The 17,513-nt window shown below is 41.2% G+C and overlaps 2 protein-coding genes across 4 annotated transcripts in view; both read right to left on the bottom strand.

The window, feature by feature from the left end:
- Positions 1-1,525, bottom strand: part of sptan1 (spectrin alpha, non-erythrocytic 1) — a 39,350-nt gene extending 37,825 nt beyond the window's left edge. For all 3 annotated transcript variants that reach the window (XM_084486283.1, XM_084486285.1, XM_084486286.1), the window contains exon 1: positions 1,434-1,525. The gene's annotated coding sequence lies outside the window, so the exon portion shown is untranslated. The remainder of the gene's footprint in view (positions 1-1,433) is intronic.
- Positions 1,526-2,119: 594 nt separating this feature from the next.
- Positions 2,120-15,462, bottom strand: odf2a (outer dense fiber of sperm tails 2a). The gene is made up of 19 exons (XM_084486495.1): positions 15,378-15,462; positions 14,659-14,778; positions 14,461-14,577; positions 13,680-13,856; positions 13,142-13,305; positions 10,887-11,031; positions 10,218-10,352; positions 8,983-9,057; positions 8,667-8,738; positions 8,131-8,247; positions 7,459-7,644; positions 6,926-7,035; positions 6,375-6,510; positions 5,785-5,895; positions 5,204-5,467; positions 4,318-4,418; positions 3,796-3,958; positions 3,163-3,288; positions 2,120-2,811 (listed from the first exon to the last, which is right to left on the bottom strand). Exons 1-19 carry the CDS (start codon positions 15,378-15,380, stop codon positions 2,641-2,643), a joined length of 2,493 nt encoding a protein of 830 aa, XP_084342621.1. The 5' UTR covers positions 15,381-15,462; the 3' UTR covers positions 2,120-2,640.
- Between the last annotated feature and the right edge of the window lie 2,051 nt (positions 15,463-17,513).

The raw sequence follows: 17,513 nt of genomic DNA, 5'->3' as shown, positions 1-17,513 counted from the left end.
ATGCCACAGTGCAAGAACCCCATAACTTCAATAGTCCCACATTCATTACATTTCCTAGATAAGATAAGAGCTGTTTTGTTGGAATTTTGTCTCCATGTGTTTGAGTCTGCTAGTGTATAACATAGAGTGAACCATTTCCCCTTGATTCAATTATGGCCTGGTTGGTGAGAACAACAATTTGGTTCTGCAAAGCTAGCAGTGTGTATAACTCAATACACGTACTACCCTGCATGCCAAACATTGCATTGATATGTGCTTTTCTTATCAGTGTTGTAACATTTGCTTGTCTCTTGGTCTATCTAAAAGTAGAGGGCATTCTGGAATTCCAACCATTTGGACACCACCCTTGAAATGGCTCAAGCCAGAACTGTTGCGTTGTGTATAGCAACAACGACATCCAGCTACATAGCAGATCACGCCATGAGAGCAACATTTAAACTTCAACTGGTTTCAAATGGTAAACCAATATTGCTATTGTGGATAGCCATGTCTTTTAACGTAGACAATATATGGTCGAATATCATCGGAAAAAAGTAGTTATCGTGTTACCTCGCCTATCAGTTCTTGAAGAGTTACAAGTTAACGATTATAAATTATGTTTCTTAAATGCCTTCCTTTAAACAAATATACATTGGGCCAATAATATACCACCAGTTAGTTATTATAAATAACGGTATAACTCTTTATTGACAGCTGGAACCATTAACTCAATGGCATTCCGCCTGCACTGGGCGGGTCCTGGTTAATAATGGCCCGCATACTTTAACCACGCAACGTGCAGTACCATTATTTATTTATGTGTGCATTCGTGATCAAATCGCAGAATGTTACCATTCGAAAATGGTATACGATATAAATGCAAATTTACCTAGAGTGATTCACGGTATTTACATGTGCATATAACGTTACATATAGGTGAGGCGGAAACAGCGAGGCCACCGTAAATTACATTAGCGAATGATTGCAGGGCTGAATGTCGGTGGGCTGATTCAAGAGTATCTTTAACCCCCACTTGCAGGCTTTGTCAAATAAACTATTGAAACGAAAGTAATGCCATATATGCTTGTATTAAAAACGACGTGCAAGGTATTTAATGTTCATATAAGACCTTGTAGTGTTATAGCAAGCTAATGTCACCCCATTTGCCAGGAAAACTGAATGAACGTAAAGCCAAATATGGAAGGCAACGCGCTTCCTTCTTAATGTACTCCCTGTAACGTATTGTTTTGATCGATGTATTGACTGTGAGAAAACAAGAGAAATGCAAAACTGGGGGCTAACGTTGGCTAACAGCTATCTCTTACGCTAGCTCTGAGTTGCAGGCGGAGGCGGATGCAACCTCCATTATAAACTGATCGATGCTCTGCCTTGGAACACGAATCTCCATTTGATTTGTGTACTAAAAGAGTGTAATACATGAGTAATTGACCTACCTCAGTCTTATTTGTTAATAGCTTGGAGTGTTCTCGAACTGGATCGGAAACAGATGGGTGCAACCTTCGCCTTCTTCTACCGAACGGATGGTATATTTTTTTTCTCCCCCCACCCCTTCGTGACGTCATTCACTGCGGCTTCAACCTCGAAAACCACACCGCAAATACAACCAGAAAATACAAAAAACAATATAGTATAATAATATAATAGTGTATATATATATATATATATATATATATATATACACACACAATCTCAAACTAAGTCAAATTAATTTTGATTTGTATTTTATCTATATCTAAATATATAAAATATATTATTTTTTTCTAAAGTTAAAATGCATATATATATATATAAATATATATATATATATATATATATATAAATGTGTGTGTATATATAAATATAAATATATATATATATATATATTGCATGGCACAAGTAGTTAAATGTTAATCTTTATGCTTTGCAGTCCATCCATATGTTCGCCATCAAACATGTTTCTTCCCAGATAATAAACAACTATTGTATGCCTTGAGCCTCAGTGCTATGAAGGGCGGTATAATTCACTTCCATATGATTCACATTCATAGAGACACTGCAGTATTTAAGCCTACTAGTTTTACTCAACATAAAAATATATCTATAAATATACACAATGGATAACAATGCTTTCTGTAAAATGTAAAAACAGAATATATACATGAACGGAAAAATAAACATCCAGATTCTTTCCATTGTAATGAATATCATATTTAACACAGATAAATATACATTTGTATTGTATTACATTTGATAAAAAGACCATACCAATGTGAGTTTAATGTAGCACCGAGGTTGCAAATTCCCCCTTGTCCTAACACAGTTTATAGCTGTAGTGTAGTGTACAGCTGCTGACCTACCTTGTGAAAGGATGCTCTACTATATAAATAAATCTAGACCACTATGTGCACAGACTTTGTCAAAAGACAGGGAAAATCTATTAACCAATGAATGACAATGGTTAGAATCTCACAAACAGAATCGGACCGCATTGTTAATGTGTTCAGGAATCGTGAGGAGGAGAATAGGAGGAGAATCCACATCCCGCACTTATGGGTTTGTATGCATATATTGCGACATACACTTGTATTTCTGCGCCAACAGCATCTCTCTCCGCCCACACAAGTTTTTGCTGGTTGCTCATGGAAACGACCCCAGAGGCCGTCAGATGGGGGACGGGGAGCGCAGCGTGCTGGTGAGGGCCGAGTCTCCGAACACGTTGGCGTAGGACGCCTTGAGGAACTGGACATAGTTCTGCAGGCTGCGGTTGGTGCTGTCCGACTGCTCCAGGCGATCCTTCACGTCCTGCAGGCGGCTCTGGTACCGACGCTCCACCTGGTGATGATGACATTGTGGAACCCCGTTATGCCATTAGGAAATGATAACATGATGACAATCTGTGATAAGAGTTTTAGTCCTGTTTCCCATCAGTGCGTGAAGTGAATAGAGGAAACAGACAAAAATAAATCAGCTCTGCAAAAATGCTTTTAATCTACTCCCGTGTTCATGAATGAGCATGGGCGGAATGGGGAAAAAAACTGAATTATATTTCTCGATTTCCCACTGCTGGCGTGTTGGCTCCGCAGTCAGTGTAAGAACGCTCATTGATTAACATGGGAGCCAATTTAAAGCGTGGAAATGGGGTTAGGGAACAGATTCATTGGCGTCCCATCACATCACATGTACCTCTTGCTTGCTGCGTCGCAACTGGTTGATCTCTGTGGTGGTCCTGCTCAGGTGGGTCTCTAGATCCACCATCTTGGACTTGGTGGAACGTTCTTTGGTGGCGGCACGTTCCCTGGTCTCGGAAACCTTAAGAAACGTCAGTCAGACATTTATTTGGTATAATTTGTTTCTGCATCACAAGTGACTGGCATGGACATATCACAGCTGACTACAAACACCAGACTGCGACACAAGTGTAATCATTCATGGCCAGACCCTGTGACTAGCTGCTGACATGCTAATAAACCACATTGTAGAGAGGTTTACACCCAGGAGATGCTTAAGGGTAGAAACCATGATATTAGTATTAACAATGAGGCCTTTCTACAGCATTAATATAGAATATAGAATGTTATAAACCGCTATAACCAATGACAAATGTACGTTTGAACGTGAAATTGGCGTTCCTCACAAGAAGTTGTCTGAGAACAAAATCTATCATCTCTAATTAATGCATGGCCAGCCTTCTTCCCGGAATGTGAACAATTATTTTTGATGAATGATGCAGTGCGTTTTCTAATGTGATCATGGTGAGGTCTGAGATGAACGGCTCTGACTCCAGAGCCTGTGAGCCAAAGTAACGTGGCTTCAGACCTGTTGCCGGGCGTCCTCCAAGGCCTCCTCCAGCCTGCGGTTGAGCAGGCTACACTCCCTGCTCTTGTCCTCCAGGCGTGACTGGTTGCTCTGAATGGTCTCCTCCCGCTTGGCAATGACTGCCAGCAGGTCCCCGTTCTGACTGCTCGTCTCCTCCAACTTCCTATTAGGGAAAATGGAGAAAGCAATCGATAAGATACACCACTTCAGTCGTAGGACTCGCTACACAGCACTCTTTATAACTGCCATTAGAGTTTGTACAATATATTTTTTTAATTAACATTGCACATTTCATTAAGGGCAAGGCATTGCATCACTTAACAAGGACAATCATCTTGGCCAGATTTGTATTTTATTTATTACACACACATATACATACACATACACACATATATATACACATATATATATATATACATACATATATATATACATACATACATACACATACACAGAGCAAAAAAGAGAGTGGGAGGGGAAACTGCTGGGGGCTGCTCGGTCACAAAGAAAAATAAATGTTACCTTTCTAAATGTTCCACTCTGTGTTGAAGCTGTTTGTTCTCCTCCAACAGAAGCGAGTTCTTCTGCCTCAGAAGCTCCACCTGGCTTCCCTGTATCTCCACCTTCCACCAAACACACAGGGCAAATGTTGCTCTGCTGGGTAGACGCTAACATCTCACACAGCCATCAATAAATAAAAAAAAGGTACATTTGTCTGAAGAATAATCCTGGGTGTCAATTAGTTCACAAGACACATACATCTAGAATACAATTTTTGTCCTATGATGGCTAACCTCTAAAATCCTGTTAAAACCCACAAAACATGAACAAAAAAACTATCTACATAGTAATTTCATAGTAATTAATCCAAAGATACTTTTAAATACATGTAAGTAAGGAGCAGGTAGGGGGTGAGGTGGCATCTTGGCACAAGGATGTCCTTCAGGTTTGTCTGCGGAAACCAGGGATCAAACCCAGCCCTGAACCTTTTGGCTAGTCCAAACACCCTTATACCCGGTCCTTAACCCTTACTACACTATCCTTCCCCGTTACACCCAACACTACAGAACTCCTGAGAACCATCAAGCATGTTGTTATCCACTAGGCATCAACACCCATGTTAGCAAACCGTAAAGGCTTACTTATGGTTGGACATGGACACAACGCAAGGACCACGCAGACGCTTCGATGCAGTCGTGAACCTGTTTTGTTTCTGCGTCAGGTTTTAGCGAGCGGATCAATCACAGCCCTTGCTGCTGCGTCGCCTAGACGCAAGGTTGCAATTTTTAGGAGGCGCACATCCAGCCATTGCGGTGGACGCAAGGAGGGTCCACAAGGACGTAATGGGTCCGTAAACCCCCTTTGCGTTGTGTCGACGTGGAACCATAACTGAGCCTTCCGTGCGTACCTTCCGGCGCAGGTCGGCCAACGCCGAGCCCAGCTCCATGCTCTGGCGCTCCTGGGCGTGCTCCCTGTCGTGGGTCTCCTGCAGCAGCAGCTCTGAGCGCCGCAGAGCGTCGGGCAGCGGCTCCAGTTCTGTCAGCCGGCTCAGCAGCTCGCGGCGCACCTGGTCCACCTCCTTCTCCAGCTCCTGCCGCACGCCCAGGGCCTCGCGCTCCGCCTGTCCCAGTCGCGCGCAGTACTCGTCCGCCTCCGCCCGCGTCTTGGCCACCTGAGGGCCCCGGCGAGACGACCAGTGAGCGCATGGTATACTTTTAAAGATTTATTTTTGTGCATTTTTTATGCTTTATTATAGAGAGCTAGAGAGAAAGAGGGGGAGGGGGAGATAGAGGGGAGGACATGCAGCAAAGGACCACGGGCAGGAATCAAACCCGGGTCGCTGCGATCAGGACTGAGCCTATATGGTACGCGCTCTACCCAGTGAGCCAGCGCATGGTATACTTAAGATGATATCACAAAAATCGAGTGAGGGTAGGTGGTAAGCGGTAATTTCGGCAGCAGTACAACAGATTCATCTTTCTCATGTACCTGGGTCTTGTATCCATCCAGCAGGCCTTCATATTGTTTCACAGTAGATTTGACCTGCTGAGCTTCTGTCTGGGCCACGCTCAGCTTCTCCTCCACTGCAGAGAGCATTGCCTGTGGAAAAAAAACAAAAAAAAACACTTATCGTTTCAGACTGTCACTTCAAACCCATTTGTTCTAATTAGTCTGCTCAGTTTAATCCTATTTGCCTCCCCCACTGTTGGTTCCTGTTTCTAGTGTCTCCATGTCCATTTATTTATTTATTTATATCTCCATTTCTTTGTCTATCAATTCATCAATCTCTAACAATTGTTTTCTTATGTCTGTATTCTGCACTGTAAGACAGCCTTGAGTGTCCTGTAAGGTGCCAAACAATTTTTTATTATTATTATTAATAATTTGGCCTGTCTGACTTCTAGCTTCAGTGATGTGCAGAAGCTAGTTGTTTACCATTGGAGAAGAAATGGATTACTCTACGCCAATCACCAATAGATTCTAAACAACCCAGCCTATCTTACCCTGTTCAGTACAGTACTCGGCATCAGTTAATAACATGGTGTGGGAGCAGCCGCGTTGCCACTAGCTCTGGGTACCTTGAGGCTCTGGTTGTCCAGCTTGGCGGCGGTGCCGTCGGAGGTGAGGCCGTGCAGGTGTCCAAGCAGCGCCTCTCGCTCCACCCGACCCTTGTCCTCCGTGGTCTGCAGCTGCTCGCTCAGCTCCTTCACACGACTGGGTCAGAGCGAAAAACGCGTCGACTTTAGCTTTACGGGCTTCACGAGGTTGGGAAGTAAGGTTTTCAGCGATAACCCTGCAGCGATAACCCTGCAGTGCCCTACAATGCTACAGTAGAGACGTATGAGGTGTGCTTGTAACAGACGTGTACACGTATAGGTTATGCAACGCCTTTGTTGAAGCCTCAAACCATAGTGGAATTAGATTTACTGCTAAGAGTTTTAATGATATGATGCTATTTTGATTGATCTCTAGATTTACCATGTGGTGAATGGGATAAGTGGTAAATAGTAAATATTGACATGCCCTGGTTTAGATTTAGATCTCCAACCGCCCAAAGAAACAACCTAATTGATAAATACTTTTGATGTTGTTGTTTGAAACACATAATTATAGCTATGTGTAGCGTTACCTGCTCAACACTGCCAGCTCAATCTGCATTTGACCTTTTTCTTTGACTTCCTGGCCGTGACAAGTCCGCCAGTTCTCAGCTGCGGACAACGCATCCGCAACTTGTCTCTCCTGCAAAAGATAAATTACAATAAAACGTATACTGAAAAGAAAATTTTGAAGTAAAAAAATTCATACTACAACAATATTCGCCAGCTATTTTGCATTATTTTTCCCAGGTAGTTATTATGGCCCTATTAAATATCCCTTTTATTAAAAAAAAAAAAATGTTTTTACTGTTCTATATTGACTGCTAATACAAAAAGACTTAAAGGGGGTAGGTTGCAGAATTGTAGATAAATTTTACATTTGAACTCAATGCCGGGGCTTTCTGTCACAAACTGTTCTCCATTTATTTCCAACAGTTTTCCTCAATCATCCGACTCCTTGTCCTGTCTGTGTAGTCGTTTTCAGAACCCGATGCTTCAGTGACAGAGGGCGCAGCGTTCCCTGGGTAAATCCAGACATGTCGAGCCCAGGCCTACAGGGTCCTACCATATCAAATAGCTGGCTGCTCAGCTGCTCGGCTGTGTCTTCGCTACGCTCGGCCCTGTGTTTCTGGGCCCGTGTGGCTCTCTTCAGCGCCTCGCGGTCCACCCCCGCCTGCTGTCTCAGCGCGGCCAGCTGATCCGTGAGGTGCTCCATCTCGCCCTTCTGCTGATTGGCTGCTCGCTCCAGGTTCTGCCGTAAGGAGAACGAGGAGGAAAAGGGGAGGGACTTGAGGTGTGAACTCTGTGGTAGGAGGTTGGTGAGTCTGGGTTTGAACAAACTTTCCATTTTTGCTATATTTTATAGTTGCAATGTATTTTTTTTGTAATTAATGTATATTTTTGTGTAAATATAATCATTTTTCTATATTTCACATTTGGATTGCCTTGTATTGGCTATTTTTGTGTTAAGTTATTGTAGGCTACTTATTTTTTTCTAATCTCTATACTCAAATTTGTATTATTATTGTGCATTATTGTGACGGTAACAATTTCCCTCAGAATGAATAAAGTAAGGAATCTGAACAGGCTTCAGTGATAAGTTAAAATCTACTCTGCACACCATAGGCAGAGAGGGTGTTTATTCAAAGCCTGGCAGAAGCACAAGAAACAGCATTGACAGTACAGTGAGAAAGGAGAGATGGCTTCTTGAATGATGCGGACTGACACCATAACTCACCTTGATCTGCACAGCAAGGCGGTTATTCTCTGCTTCTTTGCTGCGAAGCTGTCCCTGCAAATGGGCCCGTGTTGACTCCAAGGCCCTGGTCAACTCTCCTGAGGTTTTGGCGTTATCCTGCACTCAAGTATTAGGAACAATTTAGGAATTACAGTTTAAAATACATTGACCACAATATCGTATTAAATTAAAGACATGATCAACTATGTTTTTTTATATACACATGTTAAACACCATGTCTCCAAAAGCAATATGCATTTTGACCTTGGACCTTTTCTTTGATTGTTCATGTTTGGTATATAGCCTGCAATTTACACTTGCTTCTCTGCTTATATATGAGGATTGTATCAATGAGTATTTTGTTCTTAAAAAAAAAAAAGCTTATTGTGATACATACAGTTTATATTATTTCTTCTTTATGTTTTATATTTGTTATTTTTTCTTTATTTTTCTTTTCTTGATGTGTCATTGACTCTTGTGGTTTTATGCTATGCATGTAAGCCAGTGCAACATAAAATATGTTGGAATGTAGTCACCTTTTCTGTATCCAAAAGTATGGAAAGCTGATCAAGTTCCTTCTCTTTCTCTTGGAGCTTTATTACAAGATGCTGTACAAAGAAAAACAAAAATAGATAGAGGGATTTTAAAATAAAATAATTTTAAAAGCACGATCAACACTTAAAAAAAACTAAAACATTGTCTTTACAACAATACTGAACTGTAGGGCAAAGGATAGTATACATATTGGAATATAAAAATCACAGAAAAACATAGACCATGTGGGTAAATTTGGAATCATAACTTAAATTTCAGTATGGTACATTTTGCCAAATTTCACGTATCATAACTGACCGCATTCTCTGCCTCTGCATCAGTCAGTCGCTTCAACAGCAAGTCCTTCTGCTCCACCAGTCGCATCGACTCCAGCTGTCCAAAAACACATTGGGACCACAACCAAGTTCACACACTAAGGCAAGATCAAACAACATCCACAGTTATGCTGCTCTACGCTGTATGCTGTATGCTCTATTTCCTTCCAGTTATGGGGCACTATGAAACTAGTACTATCTACTTAAAGTGAGACTGAAAAAAGTCTGGAATTGCTAGAGAAATCAAAATAAGAGGGTTACATTTAATTATTATTGTTTATCAGTGGTAGTCAAGTGCATAAGTTGTGCCCCCCATTTTCCTCGAGTACACTATCAAACATTGACATAGTATAGAATGGAATTGCCAGATCTCTACATTACAAAATCTATACAAATCCTTTCTGGAAGTTACATCTAACACTTAACATAATTTATCAATGGATCGATGAATCGTTATACTGGATGGCGTATCAAGGTTCATGGAAACCTTGCCCTGTGCTTGGAATTATGTGTACACATACAGAATGTTTACCTGCAGAGGGAAAATTGGTTATGGTAGTTAACACCTTTGAAGGATTTGCATATTATTGTATTTACATGTTACTTGGTTTGGGACACTAAATCTGAGCATGTACCCTAAAAAGGTAATATATTTACATTACACCAACCCAGGAATACATGCACATATAAGAGAGCATGTTTGGTGTTAAGAGAGTGAATCCATTCTAAGTGAATGATTACCCCATTGAATTGTAGCTAACCGTCAGCATGATCCATTATCAGGATGATGTTTTTGAAGACCCGTCAAACCAGCCAGTGTATTCCCTGTTGTAACCCCTATCTCTTTCTTCATGCAAGTTCAGTTAACAAAAGGAGTTAAAGAATAAGAACAAAGACGAGGATAATCAATATAGAGCCTTGAACAAAAAGATTGACGGACAGAGATCCCTCCATCAGAAGTCCCTCCCTCTCTCCCCCTTAAACCTTTGCAACTGAAACTGATCTCCCGCCCTCTGCCCGGCCAATAACGCACACAGGAAGCAGCCTTTTCCAGGCGTTCCGTCGGGAGATGAAAACACCAGGGAACAAGGTGGGATGGATAGGGAGTCCTCCGATGCACAGCATGGAGGCATTATGAGAACGATGCAAACCAATGGAGGAGTGGTGTTGTGGTTTTGGCCCTCCTTATTGGACACTGGTGCTGAGCAGAGAGCCTACCTGGCTACCGTGCTGATCCCGGAGCAGCTGGCGGAGAGTGTGATTGGTGGCCTCAAAGGTCTCCAGCTTCTGCAGGAGAAGATCCCTCTGATGGGCTAACATGGCCGACTCCGAGCCCGACAGCCTCTTGCCCTTCTACACACGGCAGACGACAAAAGGACGTTTTACACAGATATAAGGCCCGTGATACCCTGGAAATCCAGAGTTCACGAGAGCACAGTTTGAATATGCTCAGCGAGTCACTCTGTGCTAATGCTTTTCAGCTTTTAATATAAAAAGTGAGTTTTTGGGAATTAATCCTTTTTAATAAACTTGTCCTGATCTTAGCATAACTTAATATTTAAGGTTCTATTTCAATTTCACAATACTTTTTTCCCCGATAATAAAATAGGGATAAAACATTGGTTGAAGTCCTGTTCGTATACTGAAAGGCCTCATCATTTTCCTACTAAAGAAACTTTATACACAAAAGGATTTCAGATTCCGGAAGGAGTAACTATTAAAAAACATTTAACGTTCATACGCAGATAAATGTCTTTGTTTGATTTTGTCTCATGTCCCATTTCTGTGTTGATTAAAATGTTTACAACTTGTTCAAATTTCCTGAGGTTTCACACATCCGAATAAATGAGGAATGACACCATCCCTCCCGTGTCCGTGGTAACTCACACTCCCAGAACAACCCCCCAGCTCGGCGACAGACTCTCGGAGGGCAGACACCTGCTGTGCCGCGGCGTTCCCGTCCACCTCGGCCTCCAGTAATTTCTGCAGGAGTGAGTCTCGGTCCTGGTGGGCATTGGGGTCCCTGTCCAACCTGCAGACAGACAGCGGTGGAGGAACATGATGTTCATGTTTCTATGAACATCTTTACTGTACCGACAGCACACACTTTCTTATGAAAAATGTACTTATTGTAAGTCGCTTTGGATAAAGGCAACTGCTAAATGCCCTAAATGTAAATGTAAACATGAACTGAAGAATTCAAACCCCTATGTCAAGGTTAAGAAATAACCTCAGGAAACACAAGTCATTCTAATCATTCAAGTACTTCATATCATAAATACTTGAATAATAATAATAAAAGGTGAATAAAATACAATTAAATAAATACTTTAGTCTCAAACTTCAGTATTTGTAACACACGATTGTAAATAAACACTAGTATGAACTTAATTGTTCGCCTCTTGCTTCCTCACTGAGTGTCGTGGAAATATTAATCATAACTATAATACACAATTATAAACCTTACATTAACCTTGTTTATATAATTACTAGTCAATCTAAAAGGAACCGTTTACATTCTCCTTGGACTTTAAGACACCACCCTTCCTCTCTCTAACTGAGAGAGGTCAAGGTAGTTCAGATTTGCATTCCCACTGGAGCCACTGAGTCTGATACTGAGGGCAGGCCAATCGACTGACTTCTTTGTTGTGTAGATTTAGTGTATTGCAGCCCTGTTTAACAGACTTGCAGACATGTCCACTTCCCCCATAGTGTATTACAAATTAACTTGGCCTCTCCCGCCAATCCTAAATGCTCCAGAATGGTCACTCCCACTTACCTTTGTTAACTATATAGTCCCTACCCACAATGCAAACGTTTCCCTTTAAGAATCTTGTTCACCCATTGTCTCACTGAATGTATTGATGGGCAAAAATAACCTAACGGACACATTACATTACGAATATAGTCAACTCTGGGTCCAAATCTAATAAACACAACACACCACACATTCAAGAGGGTCAAGATGACCCTCGAGCCCCCCCCCCTATCAGTCTGTGGAGAACACTCTGCCACAGCTGGATGGCGAGGACACACATATCACACAGAAAGACAACACAACCCGGAGGCTCAGGGACAAGAGAACCCTTGATAACCCACACAAAGTCTACCACACACACCTGGCTAGGAAAGATACTATAAGTTTCACATGCACCGGATCACGGTGTGCTCTTCTGAAGCAGAACTTCCACGGAGGCGAAGCTCCAGATGACCTCAGCGCTGTTAGGGGACGTAGAATATTCAATCTCTCACGCTTTATGAATCAGTATTACCTTCGCCACTTTGCTCAATAAATCCGAGGCCCTCGTGCTGACAGACTTTATTACCTCTCCGTCTCATTTTATCTGGTCAAGTAACTAGGCAGACTGTTTTTCCCAACAGTATCCTTGGTAACTTTGCTGCCTGTACTTTCCCATGATCATGCTCTAATATTAAATCAAATATTTTGCTGGCCGACGTGTCCTAAGAAGAAGTTTCTCTTCATCACTGAGAAAACGTTGTCATTTAACATGTTTCATCATTGAGCCATTGTTTAAACTGCTGATACAGGCTGTCACAGGCTTATTTTGGCAATATAGGCTTATCCCAATGAGTGTCTCTTGTGAGCTGGTGACACGTCATAGTTTTTTGTAGTGGTGCTACTATTCCCACCATGTTAATTGTTATTGCTTGTTTGCTTACACCCCTTCATTGTTAAATAAAGCTGTTGATTGAGTTTTGGCTGGGGCTGTTCTTGTATTTTCTAAGCAGTTTGCATGCTTGGGTGTGAGAGTGTGAGTTTGAGGGTGAGTGAGAGAGTGTGTGTGTGTGTGTGTGTGTGTGTGTGTGTGTGTGTGTGTGTGTGTGTGTGTGTGTCACTTGATGGGGGGGGGGGCTATGTACTACCACTATGTATCATCTACAGTAACCGAAGAACACATTAGGAATATTTTTGAAAAATACTTTTAAATACACACTATACTTTCAAATTTTCTTATTTTCTCATCATTTTTCTATGCTTACACATATTTTATTCTAGAATTGGTGCAACTGTAATGACCCAATTCCCCCCCCCCCCCCCCCCCCCCCCGGGGAGCAACAATGTGTTTCTGGTTCTAATTGATCACTGGTATCATTATGATCCATCCATGTATCCAGCGTACCTCCTGGCGCCCTCCCCCATGATCATCTCCATGGAGCGGCGGAGGCGTGAGTTCTCGCTCTCCGTGACCTCCAGCTCCTTGGCCACCTCGGCCAGCTCCTCCTCCTTCTCTGCGATGACGCGCTGGGAGACGCTCAGCTCCTGCTCCTTCTTCCGCAGCTCCACCTATGGGCCGCACCGTCACACACACACACACACACACACACACACACACACACACACACACACACACACACACACACACACACACACACACACACACACACACACACACACACACACACACACACACACACACACACACACACACACACGGCTTTTTAGATGCAGTAAATGCATGGTCAGGTGAACATGGTTTTGTGGTGCCTGTTTGACTTGATTTTTTTTCACATTTTTTCAAAAAACAGTGGCTTGGTTTTTAAAAATATGAATTGAAATGGGTGAAATAATTGAATTTACATACATTAGGATGCATATTATAGTGTAATAAACAGTAAATAAGATCATTCTAGGTCAAAGTGGAAATTTGAAGTACTGACCTCACTTTTCAAGGAGCCGACCTCCGTCATCAAGCTGTCAATCTTCTGCTCGTATTGACTGATTCGTCCATGAAGCACCTCTTCTTCCTCAGATGACAGATCGGCCAATCGTAGCCCAGTAGAGTGTGAGGGCTCGGGTTCGGGGAGGGGAGCGATCTCCAGGCGATGAGTAGGGCCCTGCAGCAAAACTCATCTTTACTCATTATGCATCACAACAAGCAGTACATCCGCTTCAGCCCTGAGCCAGGTCATTCAAAAAACTTTGAATAGTGTGATTGGATAAGGAAATATTTGGCTTTGATACAGAAACATTTAACATTTACACTAGAAAACGCAATGTTAAATGTTGTGCCAATGTTGCATGTATATATCATATTATACAGTTAGCAATCTCTAATTAGAGCATTTCTGTAAAGATGTCTTTTTTACAGACAACATGGCATCAAAATCGACTAAATGTCATTATTTGAAATATTTTGTTCACAACATAGACTACAAAACATTTAGTAATTATCAATTATCAATACATACATTAAATTCAAATCCACATCAAATCCAGAAAGTGGGGATGGAAGGTCATACACTTAGGAAGGATCCAAGGAGTATAGCAAGACAAACTCTGGACTATAATCCCCCATGCTTGATAAACTGACCAAGACGGGGACCTCCTGGCAAGAAGCAAAGACCATCACGCAGAGGAAAGTGAGGTGGAGAGCCATGGTGGACGCCCTATGCTCCCAAGGGGGCCCAAAGGATCAAAGAAGAAGAATACACACATTACCTCCCATTTGAATGTTGAATCCCTTGTGCAAGACCTTCCTGGTGGTATCCATGGCACCCGTGTTACTGCCTTAGCCGTTGGATGTAGGTTTCCTTTTGGGTCATTTTTAGTCTTTCCCTTTTGAAAACAAAGATTGTGCCATCACTTCAATACATAGATATAAAGACACAGAGAGAGTAAATGTTTCCAGGCTCTAACCTGTGGGCTCCGGATGGCACTTGGTCTTTGGGTGCTCTTCACATGGACATGTACTGGCGTGCTTTCATTGATATGTACATGAAGAGGTGGTGAACTTGAAAAGGTCCTCATTGTTTTTTTCTAAGTATGTTTAGAAAGGGGGAAAGACACTATTAAAATAGTCATTCTCTCTCCCACACATTAAACAACAATTAAATGTGAACTTCATCTTAGATCCTGTATTATTTAATTCCAGAGTTCAAACTCTTCATTTTCGTATGGACCAACTGCTGCAATGCACTTGTTATATATACTGTTATTTCCTTCATAAATATTATATTAGAACCACAATCTGGCAACATCTGTCCTAATGTATGCCTATGTATCAGTTTGCTTGGAATGTCAGCAATAGATAGAGAATTAGAGCTATACAGATATAGGTTCAAAATAAGACCTTGTAGGTCACTAAAGATTGATGAAGAAACAATGCAAAAACATATGACCCTCATTGTTACTGAGGAGTTACTCCACTAATTAATGAATTGCCAATTCATTAGTCGACGGCTGTCAACTGTTGGACAAGGAAAAGTGCAAATGCAAGGTTGAGCAAGGTTATCAAGTAGCATAATACTAACCATTAGTTAGCACCAACTTAGCCAAAAAGAGCTAGCCACTCGTGACAGTCATGCAGCTACTCTCGTAAACCTCTTGTATAGAAGTAACAAGTAGATCACCCTTACCATATGGAACACAATTATACACAAAATGTAAAAAGCAATGGGATATCAGCATCACAATATTGGTTTAGCGGCATGCAATGTTAAGATCCACCAGTGTTGCTCAGAAAACTTAAACAGGAAGAGAAGCGTCTACTGACTTTCGAAGCGTCATGTCAACGCGCTGCCATTGGTCAATTTAAAACATTTGACCACATAGCAGGCCAGCTATTGGAGCAGAAGGGCTCATGTACCATAGCAACGCGGTCACCATGGTAGTAAAACGTAAAAAAAACAAAAAAAAACCATTCATTACTACGGAAACGCAGAGATGGCAAACGTTATAGCAGGATTAAAAATAATAATAGTAATAATAGTACACCTACATTGTAGAATTATTGTATAAACTAAACAGTGATATCACACTGTTAATGGATTGACATGTAATAGGATTCGAAAAAAATCTACAAATCTAGATATTCTGGGTATGAGGATTATGGCTGAACTTGATGAAATGATATTAAAAAGACAACAGACAACAGAAAAGTAAAGAAACTCTTCGAATGCCAAACAACCGCTTTTATTAGCTTCATCTGGGATGGCAGATAAAACATCAGTTACAATAATTGATTTCAATTATTGGAATGGAAAAGTGAGAATACACCAGTCTTTGGCACTTTCTATTCTAAACAAACATGCTTTTTTGTACGGATATTTCTCTGTACTTTTTTTGTTTGAAATATTGAAAACACGATAGACAGTATGACACCGACTATGAAAATCACACCAGCAAGCAGGTCAAACAATTTGCTATAAGGTGGATTACCCATCTTTTAAATAATTTGTACAAGTATAAAAAGGTAAAAATGGTCCCAAATGTCTGAGAGAGACAAAATAGGATTGAACAGCTGGCAGTTTTTTTTTTCTTCGTTTATTTGTGTCTGATGTATTTAAAATAGGCTTTGTTGACATGCTCTTAATCAAGGTGTGTCCATTACTTTAAGCAGTGGATGTTGTGCTTGAGTCTATACAGAATAACATTATATCATGTGCTCTGTGGTGCAAGTCATGAAGGGAAACGACATGTGGGCATATACACAAACGGTGATCCCATCCCTAAAACTAAATGAGTTGCAAAGCGTCGCATCTTCCTCGATAGATAGACAGTTTAGTTATAATGCATTTGCCATTTGTTTTCATACAATTCATATTTTAGATATTTTAAAGGGAATGTACTTTTTTTGGAATTCTATACAAAGTCTCAACCCTTTTTCCAAGTGAAACTACACATGCTTACACCGATATACACAGAACATTATTTCTCATGGGGTTTTCACCTCGCTGTTTAGTTACAACAACAACAACAGTGAGTAGTGACGCTTTGATTGACCAGTCACCAGTTGGTTACATTGTAGTTACTTAAAATGCTAATTATAACTGCTTATCAATGCCATCGTTTTCATGGAAAGATTTCTGTCACCATCATAGATGCCCAAACACACGGTAGGCACAACATAACAAAAAGGGCAGAACAAGACCTTTTCAGGCCAACAGATAACATTTACAAAATGCAATAGACAGAGAATTTACATTGATATGCCTCATGCAATCTTTAACTGTTAAACCTGGGGTAAAAGCCATCCTATCATACATTATGAGCAAAAGTAAAAGGCTTACAATTAGATTGTGCATGATCCACAAACAAAGAAAAAGGAACAATAGCACAGCTTAAAAAGCACCAGATGAATCACTTCTAGATTCCATCCTACATGTACTGTAACTGTATACCGACTGCAAAGAAAACGCAAGGCCATGGAAACGGTCAGGGTGAAAAAATAAATGGAAAACAATTATTCCCGATTAGACGTGTTGAAAAGAAAAAACAGGCAAGTCATTAACCCCTCTCAGAGTGAGAACCCCTGCCAACATCATTTAAGAGCACGGCGTATGGCCAACGCAAGAAGATCTTGCTGGCATTTTGCCTGTCACTTCTTGGTTAGTTTTATAACCAAAAACCATATTTGTTACAAACGGATGGGACAAACAAAAAATAAATTGACCCGGATTATTCAAGACAAGTCTTTGAAATCCCATGATGACCTCACACGTCCCTTTGGGCCGAGAAGATCATTCGTGTGAGAGTCGGCATGGAGGCCCAGA

Source organism: Micromesistius poutassou (assembly GCF_964030765.1).
Source record: "Micromesistius poutassou genome assembly, chromosome: 22".
Lineage (NCBI taxonomy): Eukaryota > Metazoa > Chordata > Actinopteri > Gadiformes > Gadidae > Micromesistius > Micromesistius poutassou.
The sequence above is the reverse complement of the archived record's forward strand: the minus strand, read 5'-3'. Positions and strand labels throughout refer to the sequence as shown.